The following is a 15,633-nucleotide window of genomic DNA, read 5'->3' as shown; positions in this document are numbered from 1 at the left end:
TTGTTTCGTGTATCAGGAATATTGAGATTTGCAGAAACATCCCAGAAAGTTCATCTAACGTCAATCTGCGATCGTCACGGACCGCAATCTCGATTTTTTCCACAAATTATTCAGTCACAATTGAAGGTCTTCCGCTCCTCTGATCGTCATGCACGGAAGTATGGCCATTTTTAAACTCACGACACCACTTGTACACACTCGTACGATTCATACCTCCATTACCGTAAACAGTTTTCACCTAATTATAAATTTCAACGTGAGCTTTCCCCTTCACAACAAGGTAGCGAATGACGGCACGAATTTCGCACTTGGCAGGAGGTACGATCAACATTTTTTGTGAGGAGATGCTATTGCGTCAAGAGTTTTCAACACACTAACCTCGGATTGGTCTCGTTTTGAAAGGGAGCGGTCAGGCTATGCGGCATTGTTGCCAACATGTCAAAAAAGTATTCCCTACAAGAGTACCAGTCCACTTACTTTCTGGACGTGCCTCGTATTATGTGCACGATATAGAGTTGACACACAACATGATTGTTATGATTCCTGACTTACGCATGTCACAACGCTCTAGTATGATTTACTTTAACCTAGATCGTAAGTATGTGTTACATTAAGTATTCACCTGAGAAAGAGATCAGATTGCAGATCTCGAAACATAGTATAACTGATTGTTTTGTATCACTGAACGATGGCAAATGTCCGGAAAAATCCTGTTTCCTTTGTCTAAAATGTGTTGACAAAATTTGCTTCTGTCAATTAGTGTGAGATGTTTTGACTTAATAACACAGGATCAGCTTGACTATCTATCTTTTATTTACTTTCACAAAATAAAAGTTCTATCACTTTAGAACTACATTAAACATGAAACTATGTGTTTAGTTCGAGAGTCCTCAAATAAAAGCTATCGTCAGTAACTTTCCCTTCAACTTTAATACATTCTGATCAGTCTACAAAACTGAAAAATAATATTTATGGTGAAACAAAATGCATCTAACAAAATTATTAAAAAAAAAACAACTAATAAATACATAATACTTGACAATATAGATGCTTTCTTGCTTGATGAGAAAAAAATTGATCACCGTTTCCTAAACAGTTGGTTATTTTCTTAATTAATACACACTAATCAAACAATTTTGTCTCAAAACATGTTAATTACTATTGGAGCTCTAAACATTTTAAAATGTATTTCTACACTTTATCTCTTTTAACATTCTCGAGTATACAGTGTGAGGTTAAGTATGGATACAGTCTGTTTAGTTTTGATGGATAAGGATGGAGGGGTGGAAAAGAAGAAGAACAGTGGAAACTAGAGCTTTCTACCTCAACCCAGTACAAATTGGCTCATAGGTCCTTTACTGTTCACGCATACATCATGCACTGTACTCACACATCTGTACCATTCACTCATATGACATGCATTGTCCACTCAAATGTCATGTTCTTTTCACACATGTATATCACTGCCTTAAATAAATACTCTTCTTTCTGGGTGTCATAGTTTTTTAAATATGGTTTGTTATTTTAATTTTACTGGATGGGTGGCAACCCCTACTAAAACCGAAATCTTTTACGCTTTTTATTAAGTACAATACCCAACCAACAATACAATTATTGTAACATACTATTTTGAGTAGTCATATGACATAGTCGTTTAATAACTCACACAGTGAAATATACACATGCTATAATATACACCATATCAGCAAGCTAATATGTACAAGGTACTCATTTTTTTATTAGAATAAAAGAAACCAAACCTTTAATAATACGAGTATGTTCCGTAGCTTGAAAATCTTGTTCAAAATATAATAGTTATTGCTTATGCAGTGTTCATAATACTGGTCTATAGGAACCTTCTTAATCTAATTATGTGCATACAAATGTATGCACATAAATAGATATGATCTAAACATCAAATAACCATAAAGTCATGAAAATATATCTTTAAGCTTTGACATTTTTATTGAAATGGTGATTAGTATTTTACCACAAGACATGACGACTTCTGATTAGTGCAGTGTCTTTAAGACAAGCTGTAGTAAACCCACCTTGAATTTCACCACATAAGAATAATATTAAACCTCAAAACACTTTTAAGTCCTAATTTTTGACCCTAGTATGATGAAAGATAATCCCATTTTTAAGTTAGGTCAGTAATTTTCAATGTATATCAACATTTTTACTCATCCTTTTTTTGAAAATTTCTTAAATCTTTCTAAATTTTAAATATATAGTTTAGTATATAGTATAGTACAATAATTTCTTGTTGAAACATGTAGTTCAGAACATTTGTTTAAATTTCAAAAGTTATCAATTAACCTTTATTTTATTTGGAAGTGACAAATCTTATTTTGTGATGTGATTAAAGCTAAATATTTAGTTGAATCTGATTTTTTTTATATTTTTGATTCAAGAAGATAAGATTATTTTAGTTGAATTTCCTGTTTTAGTTTGTTCGTATTTTGTGTACAGTGGAGTGTTGAAATGAGCGCTGCAATTGAAAATCCTGTCAGTTGTGAAGTACAATCTGTGATGAGGCTTTTGTTGGCGAAAAATTATAAACCAATTGAAATTTATATTATTAAGGAATAATGAGAGAAAGCCGAGTGAGACAGTGGAGCATTAATTTAAAAAATAGACGAACTAGTGTTCACAATAAACATCGCAGTGGTAGGCCCAGTCTTATGAGAGATAAATTGGTGGTGAAAATCAACAGAACAATCCGTAAAAATCATCATTTCACGATTACAAAACTCCCCTCAGTTTTGAACATTTCCCCTCAATTTCTTTAGTTAATTAAATTGTGATTTAGTAAACTGTAACATACGTAAAATATACCTTTTGTTACATATAACGATGGCAAATATCCTAAATCCTGTTATCATTTCACCCTCCACCTTCCACCCTCAACAACAGTAACTTGGTTATTACAAATTTTGTGTCAGATGGGTTCCAAAAATTCTAATGGAAGATAAAAAAAAAAACACAAGAGACTTGCTACAGTACTGACATTTTTGGAATACTACGACGTACCGTAACTGGCGATGAGACTTGGGTAAAGCACGTCGATGGTAAAACAAATGGCAGTTGATGGAATGAGGACACAAGCATTCGCCCAAGAAACCGAGGAAGTATCTGCAAACACTGTCAGCAAGAAAAACCATTGCTACTGTGTTTTGATGGTCAGTTAGTGATTCTCATTGATTTTCTTGAACATGGCCAAATTGTCAATGCAGAGAGGTATTGCTAAATACTCAGAATTTAAGATGCGAGATAAAAAACAAGTGTCGGGGTAAACTCATCAAAAAAATGTTGTTTCTCTATGACAACACTTGTCCATACACAGCCAATCGTACCCAAGAGCTCTTGGATGGTTTTGGATGGGAAGTTTTTAATCATCTGCCGTACAGTCCAGATTTGGCCCTGAGGGACTACAACCTGTTCCCAGCGATGAAGGCGTGGCTCGCTACACACCGATTTAACTCCGACACTGAACTGCATGCTGGTTGTAAACCATTGGTTGAACTCGCAAGCGGAAAGTTTCTACAGAGAGGGTATTGAAAAGCTTATACCACGTTATGATAAATGTCTTGATTCAAATGGCGATGATGTATAAAAATTGTTATTTTCACTTTGTTAATTTTTGTTATAAAACATATGTTACTTTCTGTACAGCTCGTATATATTTTGAGTTCGTATTATTATAAATTTAGTAACTTTTATAAGAATTTATTTTATTATAATTATTTTTTATTCTTTGAGTGAAAATTCGACCTAAGCCATTGCGGATCACTGACGAGCTGGGCTCGTCACGCAGCGGCCGGGCCTAACGGCTAATGACGAGCTCAGGTCGCAAAAGCGGTCTGCTTTTAAGTTTCCCTCCAAATAGTTCTATTAATGTCTGATAGATAGGGCGATCGTCTTCACTTGTCAACTAGAAGTGTTTAACAACGGTCTACATTTAGAGTTTTCAAAAGTTTTATAAATATCCTACAGATCGCAGTTGTATGTCGAAGATGAAAAATCATTCATATGAGTTTACTCTCTGCTTTTTAGCGCTTCTGATTGGGTATTTTCCTCAGTTGTTATTATAATATTTTTGAGGTTAGTTACACAGAACTAAACGACGCAGACATACGTGTTGGCGGGTTTAGTCTAGACATTGGCCCGGATGTTGTAATTGCTTCGCCCGAGCCGCTTTATTTAGACTATGATTCAGACATCATCCCTGCCACCCCGGAACCTTGCTCGCATGTTATCGTTCCTACATCACGGATACCCCAGTAGGCCCATGTTCCATCTCAACGAATACCTTTACAGCTGAATTTTCTAGTAAACAATAGCAAGCGATTCAATGTGGCGCACCATTGCTGTTCGTGCGGCCGCTGACCGTAAATTAATTCGTGCCCGCTGGTGCCCGCGCGCGCCAAAACAATACGATCCGCAATGGGTTAAGATAAAAAATATGATTTTTTCTTAATAAAAGTCATATACGGAATTAGTATAATCTTGTGGTTGCTTAACCAACTGTGTCTATGAAAATATAATATTTGATAAAGAGATTCATTAATATTTTATTTTGAATATATTTTCTACTTTTTAATTTAATAATATGTTTAAAATTTATTTTTTAAATAATTCCTAAAGTCAGAAGTGCAGATCACAAAAAGGGAAGATGTTCTTAAGGTACAATATAATATGCATCAAAACTCTTTTGAATTGTTCTTGAATATTGCATAATTTTTTCATCTTTCAAGATTGTAAAAGTATTTGAAGACTAGCATTGTTCTAATAGGGCTATAATCATGATGGCTGCCAGTACAGTCGGCTCTTAGGTCTAAAGTAGAAGATTTACCTATCAACTCCCGACCAATTTATTTCATTACACAAAGCAAATGTTCTTTCTCTTACACATGGTATACCATATTCTTGATTACCACCACCAAGTCAAAAAGTCAAGTGCACAATTGTTTGGTGGAGACCTTCAATGTTTTGATTTAGATGTCATGTTGTTTAAATTGCTCAATAACATATATTATATATGTATGGTGTAACACATATAATATATATATATATATATATATATATATATATAAAACATAACCCTCATTTTGTGATGTTTGATTTTTTGATAGAATACCATAGGAATACAAATTTTAAGTCTATGTAATAACTATAAAACAACAAAAAAACTATTCAATGACTTCAAAGACTATAATTATTAAAATACTGAACATAGTAATAGTATAGTAATTAAGTCTGCTATGGCATAAAATGTTATTACCATTAATATAATTCAAAAAACCAAACAACATAAACTTAATCATTAATTAAACAACTGAACATTTAGTGATTGTGATAAACAAAATAAAAATATAAAATAACACATTTTACATAGCGAATTTGAAACTAAAACTTAGTAATACAACCAAACTCCATTATAACATCTCCCGTATGCAACAAATTCCCGCTTATAATGTCTACTTCACATTCCCCGAAAATAAATTAGGCTTTTAGAGGAAAAACTTCCGCAGAACACGTTTTCGTCTCTGGAATGTTTCCCTGCCCATGAAGTCCGTTTATGACAAAATTTTATTCGCTTGTAAAGTTTTTTGTCCATGCAAATCACTGTTTTCTTCTATTTTTGTGGATACACTGTACATGAGAGTTAACAGTAGAGGCATCAGCAACACTACGCTACCGCCACTGGCCAGTCAGTGCCATAGCACATTGGGTACTTTCTGATTAAACGGAGGCCACCAATTTAACGATTAGAAAAGTAGGTAAGATTATGAACACAAAAACTATACCTTTATTAAGTATTTTTACAAAATTATAAACACACATTTATATTTTAGTATTCCAAAACTCGACAATGTAGGTGATAAGTGTGACGAAAACGTTGTTCCCAGCCGCCGAGCGCCACATGTATTCAGCAAGAATCTAAATGATGGCTAGCCGTGCCCCCGATATATTTGTTTTGCCACTTTGCTGATTCCCACACCATCTCTACGTGTTGTGTGTGTCACCTGTATCTGGGTCCACAAAATTGTACTTATGGTTTACTTCTAAATGTTCATAGCCTGCGTTTTTTAGATCCTCTTTGTTATAACCTTTCCAACAATCGAATATAATTATTGAGCCCGGTTCGATGTGTAGTTGTATATGCTCAAACAATGTTTTAGCATTTCGATTGGGGACTGTAACCAAAAAACAATCTCCAGTTGGCCGGTATAAACCACCAAAAATCCATTGTTGGAATAGAACCCGGCCAGTATTGTTTTAACATTTAGTAAACAAACTTTCATCTATCTCAACGATTTTACCATCCCCACCAATATTACCTTGATTTTTCCGTTCAACATTTTCCGTAATACAATTGTTCCAATCCACAGTAGTGTTTGGTGACATTCCCAATTGTTTCTCACACCAAGATATGGATGTTAATTGTTTGCACCAACAATATAGAAATTAGACCATTGTGATAAATGGCAGCCTACTGTGAGAAAACCAAGTATCCACACAAAGTTCGATTTTTTTCGGCACGGTCTAGTGTTACATCACCAAAATGGATTATTAACAGTAAAATACAACTTCATGTTATGACTATTCACACATGCTTTCAGCGACGGTAAACACCCTTTACTCTGTAAAAATAAATGATACAGCTTCTTCCTCGCACTTTTACAAATCCCAAATCAAAATAACATCACTCATTGTACTACCTACAAATCACTAGAACAAGTGTACAGTACGAAAACATACATAACAGATGAGCTACAGAGTAAGGTTATGTACGATAAGACCGAGACAAGAATCTGATAAGAGCACCGCAGTTACGCTGATTAATGACCTTCGACTTGACATACTTTCACTGATTTGACTGTCCAAGCAGATAACAATTCTTATAACGTGATAATTGTGTACAGATGATAAACAAATATGTTCCACAGTATTTATTATGTAAATGCCCACTCAAAGTTGCTAAATCGCTTTTATTATTGGTGGCCTCTGTTTATCAGAAAGTACCACACGTTGTTCTCAGAAATTCTCCCCTTACCCTTAGGCTGGTCGGTGGGCAAGTTGTCAGTTGAGGAAATTGCTAATCTTCACAGGACACGCTCACCAGGAGAAAAGCAGGGCGCAGACAAGAACTATGACAACGATGATGCGCTCCTTGTTAATTTGATATTCAATATGTACGATTACACAAAGTACGACAAAAACTCGTTCTATTCATCAGTAATTTGCGAGCAAATTTTAATAGCAATTGATAATTTCTGTAATGCCAATAAGCAGTTGTCTCCAAATAGACGAGCTTAATTTTTTTTCATATAAACACAGAATATGTCAATTTTAAGTTAAATATTGCTTGTAAAATCATGATATTTCTTTACTTTGGTTGACTACAACCATTTTTCGTCTGCTATAACGCTCATACACCAAAGAACTCGTCTCAGGCACATGTGTTTCCTTGTTAGGCATTATCGATTGACCATCATAACAGACAGATCATGTTTAAAAAGTTATTTGAAGGACAAAAAACCATGTAAACTGCGAGTTCTCTTACAATTTTTACTAGACAGCGTGAGTCGTATCGGTGAGAAAATGTTACAATGGAGTTTCACTGTATAACAAATTATAAATCAATAAAAAATGTTTAAATGAGTCCCGCATTACCATAACAAGATCTTAACAAAATAAAGACAAACAACTCTGCCACAAACAAACTCATATTTTTCTCCCTGACTGTTTTGAACTAAAGCCACTGTATTGTATGTGTTCTTTTTGTAACTTGAAGTTTGTGACTTGTCTCATGTTGTGTTTGTAACTGGTCAGGATGTGGTGTTGGTAGCCCATACAATTTGGCCACTTGATGTTCAGTCTGCTGAAGTGCAGAAGTTTAACTGCCTTGGTTTATAGAAATACTATGCTTAAGGTAGTAAAACACCTTAATTGGTTTTATAAAATTAGGAGTATAACACTTTAAATCAACATAATTCAATAATTGAATAAGGTCTTTTTAACGTTAAGTTTAATATAAATCAAGAATAGCTTTGAGTATCCAGTTAAGTTTAGTATAAATGAAATATAATAATAACAGACTGATTTCCTACATCTGTTCAATTTCCAAAATTGACTGAAGCAATAAAAACATTTATGCAAGTTTATGTTTAAGGTTTTTGACACCTGAGGAAGAGGGTAATTTCAATCCCCAAAACAGAGCATTGTAATTTTTATAACATATAACGTTGACAAATGTCCAGAATCCTATTATCCTTTCAAATCATCCATCGTCAACGACAGGCTTCAAACAAAGAGAACTCACAATTTTTTCGGTCATTAAATCAACAATCTTACTGTTTTCTAAGTGACTTGGAAACTCTTAATAATTTTTCCACCTCAGAAATTGCACAAGAGCCAGAATCACAAACTCCAAGCACGTGGTATAAAATTTCTTAAAATAAACACCCTAAAACAAATCCGTACTAATACTATAAATATTTAAAGCCAATACAAAAATAATGGCAAAGCTGCCCGAAAGGAAAATATTGAACAGAATGATTACAAAAGTAAATATCACAAAATAAAAAATGCAAATGGTTAGCCATGCGTAGATCAGTAGTAGGTGTCGGAGAGGCACTCACATTGGTCGTGAATGTCAAGTAAGGAATTGCTAAGAGCTGAGCGTTTTAGTTGTGTGGAGTGTATCATCTCTACGATGGTGGGCTTGGTCTCTGGGGCGGGTGGGTTGTTGTTGATGGGGGACTGGATGCAAGGGCAGACCTCCACGTCCGCCACTCCACTGTCTCGGTTTTCCACTCCTCCGGACCTGTGCCAATTTTACATGGTTCAAAATAACTTTATTGGTTTACTAAAAGCACAGCAATTAAAATATACTACAAAACAGTGCACAGAAATCCAAATCTGTAACTGACAAACACCCAACATGTAAACACTAATCATACAGGTTACCCAAAATACCAGGATGATTTCGTAAACTTGCATAGTTTTATTTATAAAACTGAATTGTTATAAAACAATGCCAGCCAAAAAACATTACTTTTTAACAACAAAAGTGAGTTTTAACTTATCCAGAATACAAAGGGAAGAGTCAGTGTAAAATCTTAATGTAATCACAGACCAAGATGTATATGATTTTAATGTTCATCATTGACACGATCACTGATACAAGAAAATGTAATTTTAAATTTTTAAATACTGAATAGCCACTATGTCTTATAATTGTATAATATGAAATACTTCTTTAACTAGTGAAGTACAATTATAAATTATACTGACCTGCCTATGTATTTGTGTGAAATATCTTGTGGCCAATAAATTATTCTATTCTATTCTACGAGGGCTGTTTTTTAAATTTTCTGTTTTTTTTTCAAGTTCCGATAGGCCATAAATAATAAACACATTGAGATAAAAAGATGATTTTATTACCAAAAGATTCGTAATTTTCTTACTTATTTTTCTACGTAGTCACCAAAAATGTTGAGGCACTTGTCGTAGCGAGAGACAAGCTTTCCTATACCCTCCTCGAAGAAGTCTGCCGCCAGTGAGCTCAGGTAGACCCTTACAGTTGCTTGAAGCTCTTCGTTGTCAGCGAAGCGTCGTCCACCTAACCACGCCTTCATTTCTCGAAAGAGGTGATAGTCACTGGGCGCCAAGTCAGGACTATACGGCGGATGGTCGAAAACTTCCCATTTGAACTTTTGCAGAAGTTGTTTTGTGACATTGGCACTATGCGGTCGTGCATTATCGTGGATCAGGACCACGCCGGATGACAGCATTCCTCTCCGTTTGTTTTGTATTGCTCTCCGGAGGCGATGTAGAGTCTCACAGTATGATTCCTTTGTTATCGTTGTTCCCTGTTGCATGAACTCAACCAGAAGCACACCTTTTTGGTCCCAAAACACTGTAGCCATTGTTTTCCTTTTGGTCAAAGTCTGCTTGAATTTTTTGGGCTTGCTAGGGAGTGAGTGTGCATCCATTGCTTTGATTGTTCCTTGGTTTCTGGATTTTCATACAGGACCCAAGTTTCATCCCCAGTAACAATAGACTTTAAAAAACTGTCTTTCTCGTTGTCATATCGCGTCAGAAAAGTTAGGGCTGACGCCATTCGCTTCGTTTTGTGATCCTCACTCAACATTTTGGGTACCCAACGGGCACACAATTTTCGGTACCCTAGCTCGGTGGTCACAATCTTGTACAAGGAAGACCTTGAAATGGCTGGAAATTCGGTAGAAAGTTCATCAATTGTAAACCTCCGTTTCTCCCGGATCGCTTGGTCAACTCGTTCAACCAAACTTGCAGTAGCGACCGACTTGCGTCCTTGACCGCCTTCGTCATGGACGTCTGTTCGACCTTCAGCAAATAGCCTACACCATTTTCTTATCGTGCTATCACTCATACAGTGTTCACCATACACAACACTCATTCTGCGATGGATTTCAGCAGCACTACATCCTTCAGCTTGAAGGAAACGAATCACACTTCGCAACTCACAACTGGCGGGAGAATTGATCGTAGCGGCCATCTTTACTCGCCCGTAGCTCGGCTACGACTGATGGATTGGAGCCGGCAACGGCGTTGGTTGTAGTGGGGGAGCGGCGCAATTGCACAACACGCAGCCCCGCCTCCCGCCACTACGCTGGTTATTTGGAGAAACAAACGGAACTTGAAAAAAAAACAGCCCTCGTAAATTTACAGAAATGAGAGCCGCCAAAATAGTACACATAAGATTTTTTTAATAAATATCTTTAAACGCTAAAAGACTAAAAAAAATTTAAAAAAAGTATGCTTAAAGTATGGTTCATTGTAACCATACTTTAAGCAGATTTTTGTTGTTGACCCCCTTCCACTCATAATACTTCTAGGCACTCACGGTACTGTTAGACTTATTAATTCGCTACACTGATATAGAATGCATTACTAGCTGCACCTGCAATTCGCTCTAGTTATGCTATATTGTTTTATTTATTGATAAACCCTTTTAATAACCTGAGAATATAAATATTTTAAAATAAAATATAAAATAGACTAGATTTTTATTGAGTAAAAAAGTAGACCACTTGTTTTTTGAAATTGAAATATCCGCTCATTTTTTATGATATATAAAGATACACAGGTGTTTACAGAACATAGGAGAACACAGTTTTTGTAGGTCCAGTAGCTTCACATTGCTTTGCTGAAATTAGTGTCAGCACAAATATTCAAATGAATTAGCACCATTACCAAAAAAGTCAAAATTGTCACAGTCACGAAACATATGGTTTATCCCAGCCCTATTTTCCATTGAATTAACTAATAAAAATAAATAAAGCCATTATTACAAAGAAGAATAATACAAAAGTGGTCTCTTTATCACAGAACAATTGTACTAGTTTAGAATATTAGCACGGGAGTACCAGACTTGTCAGAAGAAGATGGTATGTAAAACAAAGCAAAGCGGACTTTCACCGTAAGTATCAGATTCCTGAGATTCCAAGATGATCATTCCATTATGCTATCGAAAACACACATTCAATTTGATTACAATAATTCTTTACTGCTAAACTGACAAAAGAATAGTCTATTTTAGTATATTTATACTGTGGCCTCCCCGCTCCACCACCCAATGGAAGAGGGGAAAATGAAAAAAAACGGTTAAAGGATCCATCCTAAATTAGATTAATAAGATTGGTATTTTAACAACAGATCAATAAACAAAACTGTTGAAGGTATATTAAGAAAAGATGTAAATCTTTAAACCTAAATGTTACTCATTATGATGTAAAAAATCATTAACTGTTGCTCATATTAGTCAATTTTAAAAATTATATTATTTATTTATTTGACGTAATAGTTAGCCAGTGCTTAATAGGTAGTTAAAGCTCTAAAATAATGTTACTTATTTAATTTTAAACTCTTTATTGTTTTGTAAAGGTGTAGCTTATTTTTGAATCAACTTGTTACGATTTCAATTGCAACAGAACTATGCACATTATCAACTGCTAAAATAAGTATGTTGCCAGCTGAAAATAACACGGGTTAAAGGTCTCAACTTTGAGAAAAATAAAATCCTTGGTCCGGAACAAGATTGGAAACAACAGACTTAGTGCAGTTAGCCCGATGTCCATACAGAGAAATTTTGTAAGAGACAATAAAAAAGAGATTGTTGGAGAAGTCTAAAATCTGTTTAGCACAGAAAAAAGGTTTATGTTTATGTTTCAGTAAACTGGAACACTATGAATTATTCACACATGACTTTGAGTTTCTATGTTTTGCATACCTGTTCTTAGTTTCTATAAGTCTCAGTTGATTTCGTTGTGTGTAACTCCTAAACTTTTTCTATAGGTGGACAAATTTGACGTATAAGGCAATGTAGTTAATTATTCTCATATATGCGAAAAAAACTGTAAGCTTTCTAAACCTCTTGTTTGTTTAATTTTCACTGCGTTTACACACCCCCTCTACTCTTCCCCTTTTTTAAAACAAAGATCAAATCTTAAAGACATAAGTCTACTATGACCATAAAGTTAATCATTCCAATCCTCCTCCTGTCTTACTTGATACTCAATGATACTAATTATTCCCAAACCTAGATCCGTCACATAATTGTTGAAATCATATTTTCTGATTGTATTTGTTACTATGATTGGGTATGCAATTTTTCATTTTCAAATACATTAAAAAAATTAAACATGTATTTTAAATCAGTCGGATATTACACTTAAAATGTCGAGTTTATTTAACTAGTAACAATATTTTGTCACTCCAGTGTCTCTATGCCTAAATCATCTGGTATATACTGTTCCCACACAAAATAACTTACCAGTTACACTCCAGGCTTGTATTTAAGTTTTTTACCTGCCGCTCCTGCCACTCTTCTGGCGCTCTAGTTCAGCTTCTATCCGCAAGCTTTCCATTTCATCCATCTCGCTGATAGACTCGCGCATGTCTTCTGCGAACTTACAGCGGTCGTGATCATTGCGTGCGTTGAACGTGATCAGTGTACGGCTGTCCACTCGCTGGGACAACTTGATCCCATACGAGTAATCTGCGTCAAAATTTGTGGAAGATATAATGGATGTGAGCACAAATATTATTTTATTCTAAAAAATGACTCAGAATAATTTACTTTACTATATTTTTAAACTACATTATTAATTTAATGAAAGTTGTAATACCTTGTCTTCAACAATGAGTAGCCAATAACATTCGTTTTGTAATTTTTTGATACCTGAGCTCTTTTCCAAAATTGGAATACTGATACCTCTGACAGAAAAATATGAATACACGGTCAATACTCCAGGTTCTCATTAGTACATATAAAGGCTACATGTTGAAAAAATTGGTTCTTGGATTCAGCATTGGAGTCCTATTATTGGTTTGTTATCGTATCTTACATTTAATTTCATCACTGATAACTGTATTTTTACACAATTAGTTTCTAAACCCAAGTAAAACCTATTGCAAGCAATTTAAGCTCTTCCATAAATAAAACAAACAGGTCAAAATAAGACATTTCTCACAAAAAAATGTGGGTTTGGCAAACACTTTCTTAGGGAACTACAAAGACTTAAAGTTAGCATCCTTGATGCGACCAAACTAACCATTTAAACATTGCAGAATTAGGTGTCTGGGGGAATATATATGTTTATCAAGGGGAAGTCAAAATTAACAAACAAAGAGAGCAACAAATTTGTTAAGGCCAAAATCAATTTCACATATAAAATTACGCTCAGGTACCAAATTTTGCAATGAACCAAATTTATTCATAGCGGTTAAATTTAAGACCAAATAGAACTGAAAGGAAATCTTTTAGACCTATGTTCGTTGGAAGAAAAGGCTTAAATGTAATTCCAGTAATGTGTTTTACATGAATTCATAAATCAATCACCCCATGTTCATTCATGACATTTTCCTGTAAAACATCCAATCGTCCGAATCACTACAAATACTATTCGACCATTCTGTACTAATGTGTAAAAAAACAACACTTACATGGCACCTGGAAAAGAGACACAACCAAACCCTTGGAGAGAGAAACTCTGCCTGAAGGTGTAAGTGACAGAACTCTTCTTTTTGCTGAGGATTTTGGTGATGACTAACAGATCGTTGAACAGGAAGACCTCCCGCTGGTGGACACCAGGTCGTTCCTTCTTGTTGATGTCTGGCACCTCGTAGAGCCGGCAGTAGCAGACGAGGCGGCGATGGGGCAACGCCATGTTCTGCAACATAAAAATACATATAACATACAGTAAAGGTCCCAACAATGGTTTCATAATTGCCTGCTAGGTTGGTCTCGTCTAACAGACTTCAATTAGCTAATGCTATGGAGAGAGATGAGACAAAAATAAAATTCACAGAGTAGAAGTACACAATGCATGCAAAATTTCATTCTCGAGATGGCCTGCAGATGATCGACAGTCAATCATACAGACAAGAACATTTTATATTGGCAGACAAACCAGAAATTGTACAAGCTATTCTGAGCGATAAGCTTCAATAACGCACAGCCAAAGCCCATGGATGGACTTGCACCATCCTAGAACTCATTCTTGTCTATGTAGCATGCAAAATTTCATTCTCGAGATGGCCTGCAGATGATCGACAGTCAATCATACAGACAAGAACATTTTATATTGGCAGACAAACCAGAAATTGTACAAGCTATTCTGAGCGATAAGCTTCAATAACGCACAGCCAAAGCCCATGAATGGACTTGCACCATCCTAGAACTCATTCTTGTCTATGTAGCATGCAAAATTTGAAGTTTACAGATGAAATCTTTTTTCAAGATATCTCACCACGTGAAACATCCATATTTTTATTCATTAAGTTGGGTTTCATAGCAGTGTTTAAATAATATAATAATAAAAGTCTACAGACCAAGTCATTAAGTGATGATGTTATATGTGTTACTATGTCACATGTTAAAATGTTATATGATTTTACACAGCTTGCTTAAAAATGTAATATTCTGCAATTTTCTCGCTGCCATCATGATAACCCATAAAACCAATGTAAAAATGTTCACTAACGTTCAGTAAAATCCATGAAGTGACATGCCCCATCATCACCCTCAGTGTTGTCTATATAGAAATGAAGCATGAAGTAAAATTTCTTAAAATTCATAGTAAATTCAAATCATTCTTCATTAATCAAGTATACGTTATATACAATAGAATAGTGCCATATTATAGTTATTGCAAAACTAATTTTGTGGCAACAAGATTGTTTGAAAGATTTTAACTTAAGCTCAGGCTAGCAGGTGGTAGATAAATACTCTTTTAGTAAATAAAGAGCCTTATTTATTAACAGATTTTAGTTCTGATTTGAATCGAATTATGTTTGTTTGATTTTTTATTTTTGCTTTTACATGTAATAGAAATTTCATTCGTGCATATGTCGGCTTTTTCTGATAATATTTATGTTACAAGAGGATGTAATTATTTTTCTGCTCTTTCTCGTGTCGTACAAATATGATGAGTAGATTAACTGTGATGAAATTTGGTAATGTTTTGGTAAAAAGGACCATGACAAACCTGTATTGATTGTAAACTGTTCAAATTTGTACAGGTTTGAAGTTTTTTGCCAATTCATCATGTTTTAATTTTAGCATGATTCTCTTTT

The 15,633-nt window shown here is 34.8% G+C and overlaps 1 protein-coding gene across 1 annotated transcript in view; it reads right to left on the bottom strand.

Annotated features, from left to right (window-relative positions):
• The window catches only part of LOC124369901 (IQ motif and SEC7 domain-containing protein 1-like), a 71,573-nt gene that overhangs the window by 7,519 nt on the left and 48,421 nt on the right, over positions 1-15,633 (bottom strand). Inside the window, 4 exon segments of the mRNA XM_046828063.1 lie at positions 8,652-8,836; positions 12,865-13,054; positions 14,002-14,035; positions 14,037-14,228. Coding sequence (XP_046684019.1) covers positions 8,652-8,836; positions 12,865-13,054; positions 14,002-14,035; positions 14,037-14,228 — 601 coding nt within the window.

This window comes from Homalodisca vitripennis, chromosome X (assembly GCF_021130785.1).
Source record: "Homalodisca vitripennis isolate AUS2020 chromosome X, UT_GWSS_2.1, whole genome shotgun sequence".
NCBI classification, from domain to species: Eukaryota; Metazoa; Arthropoda; class Insecta; order Hemiptera; family Cicadellidae; genus Homalodisca; species Homalodisca vitripennis.
The sequence above is the reverse complement of the archived record's forward strand: the minus strand, read 5'-3'. Positions and strand labels throughout refer to the sequence as shown.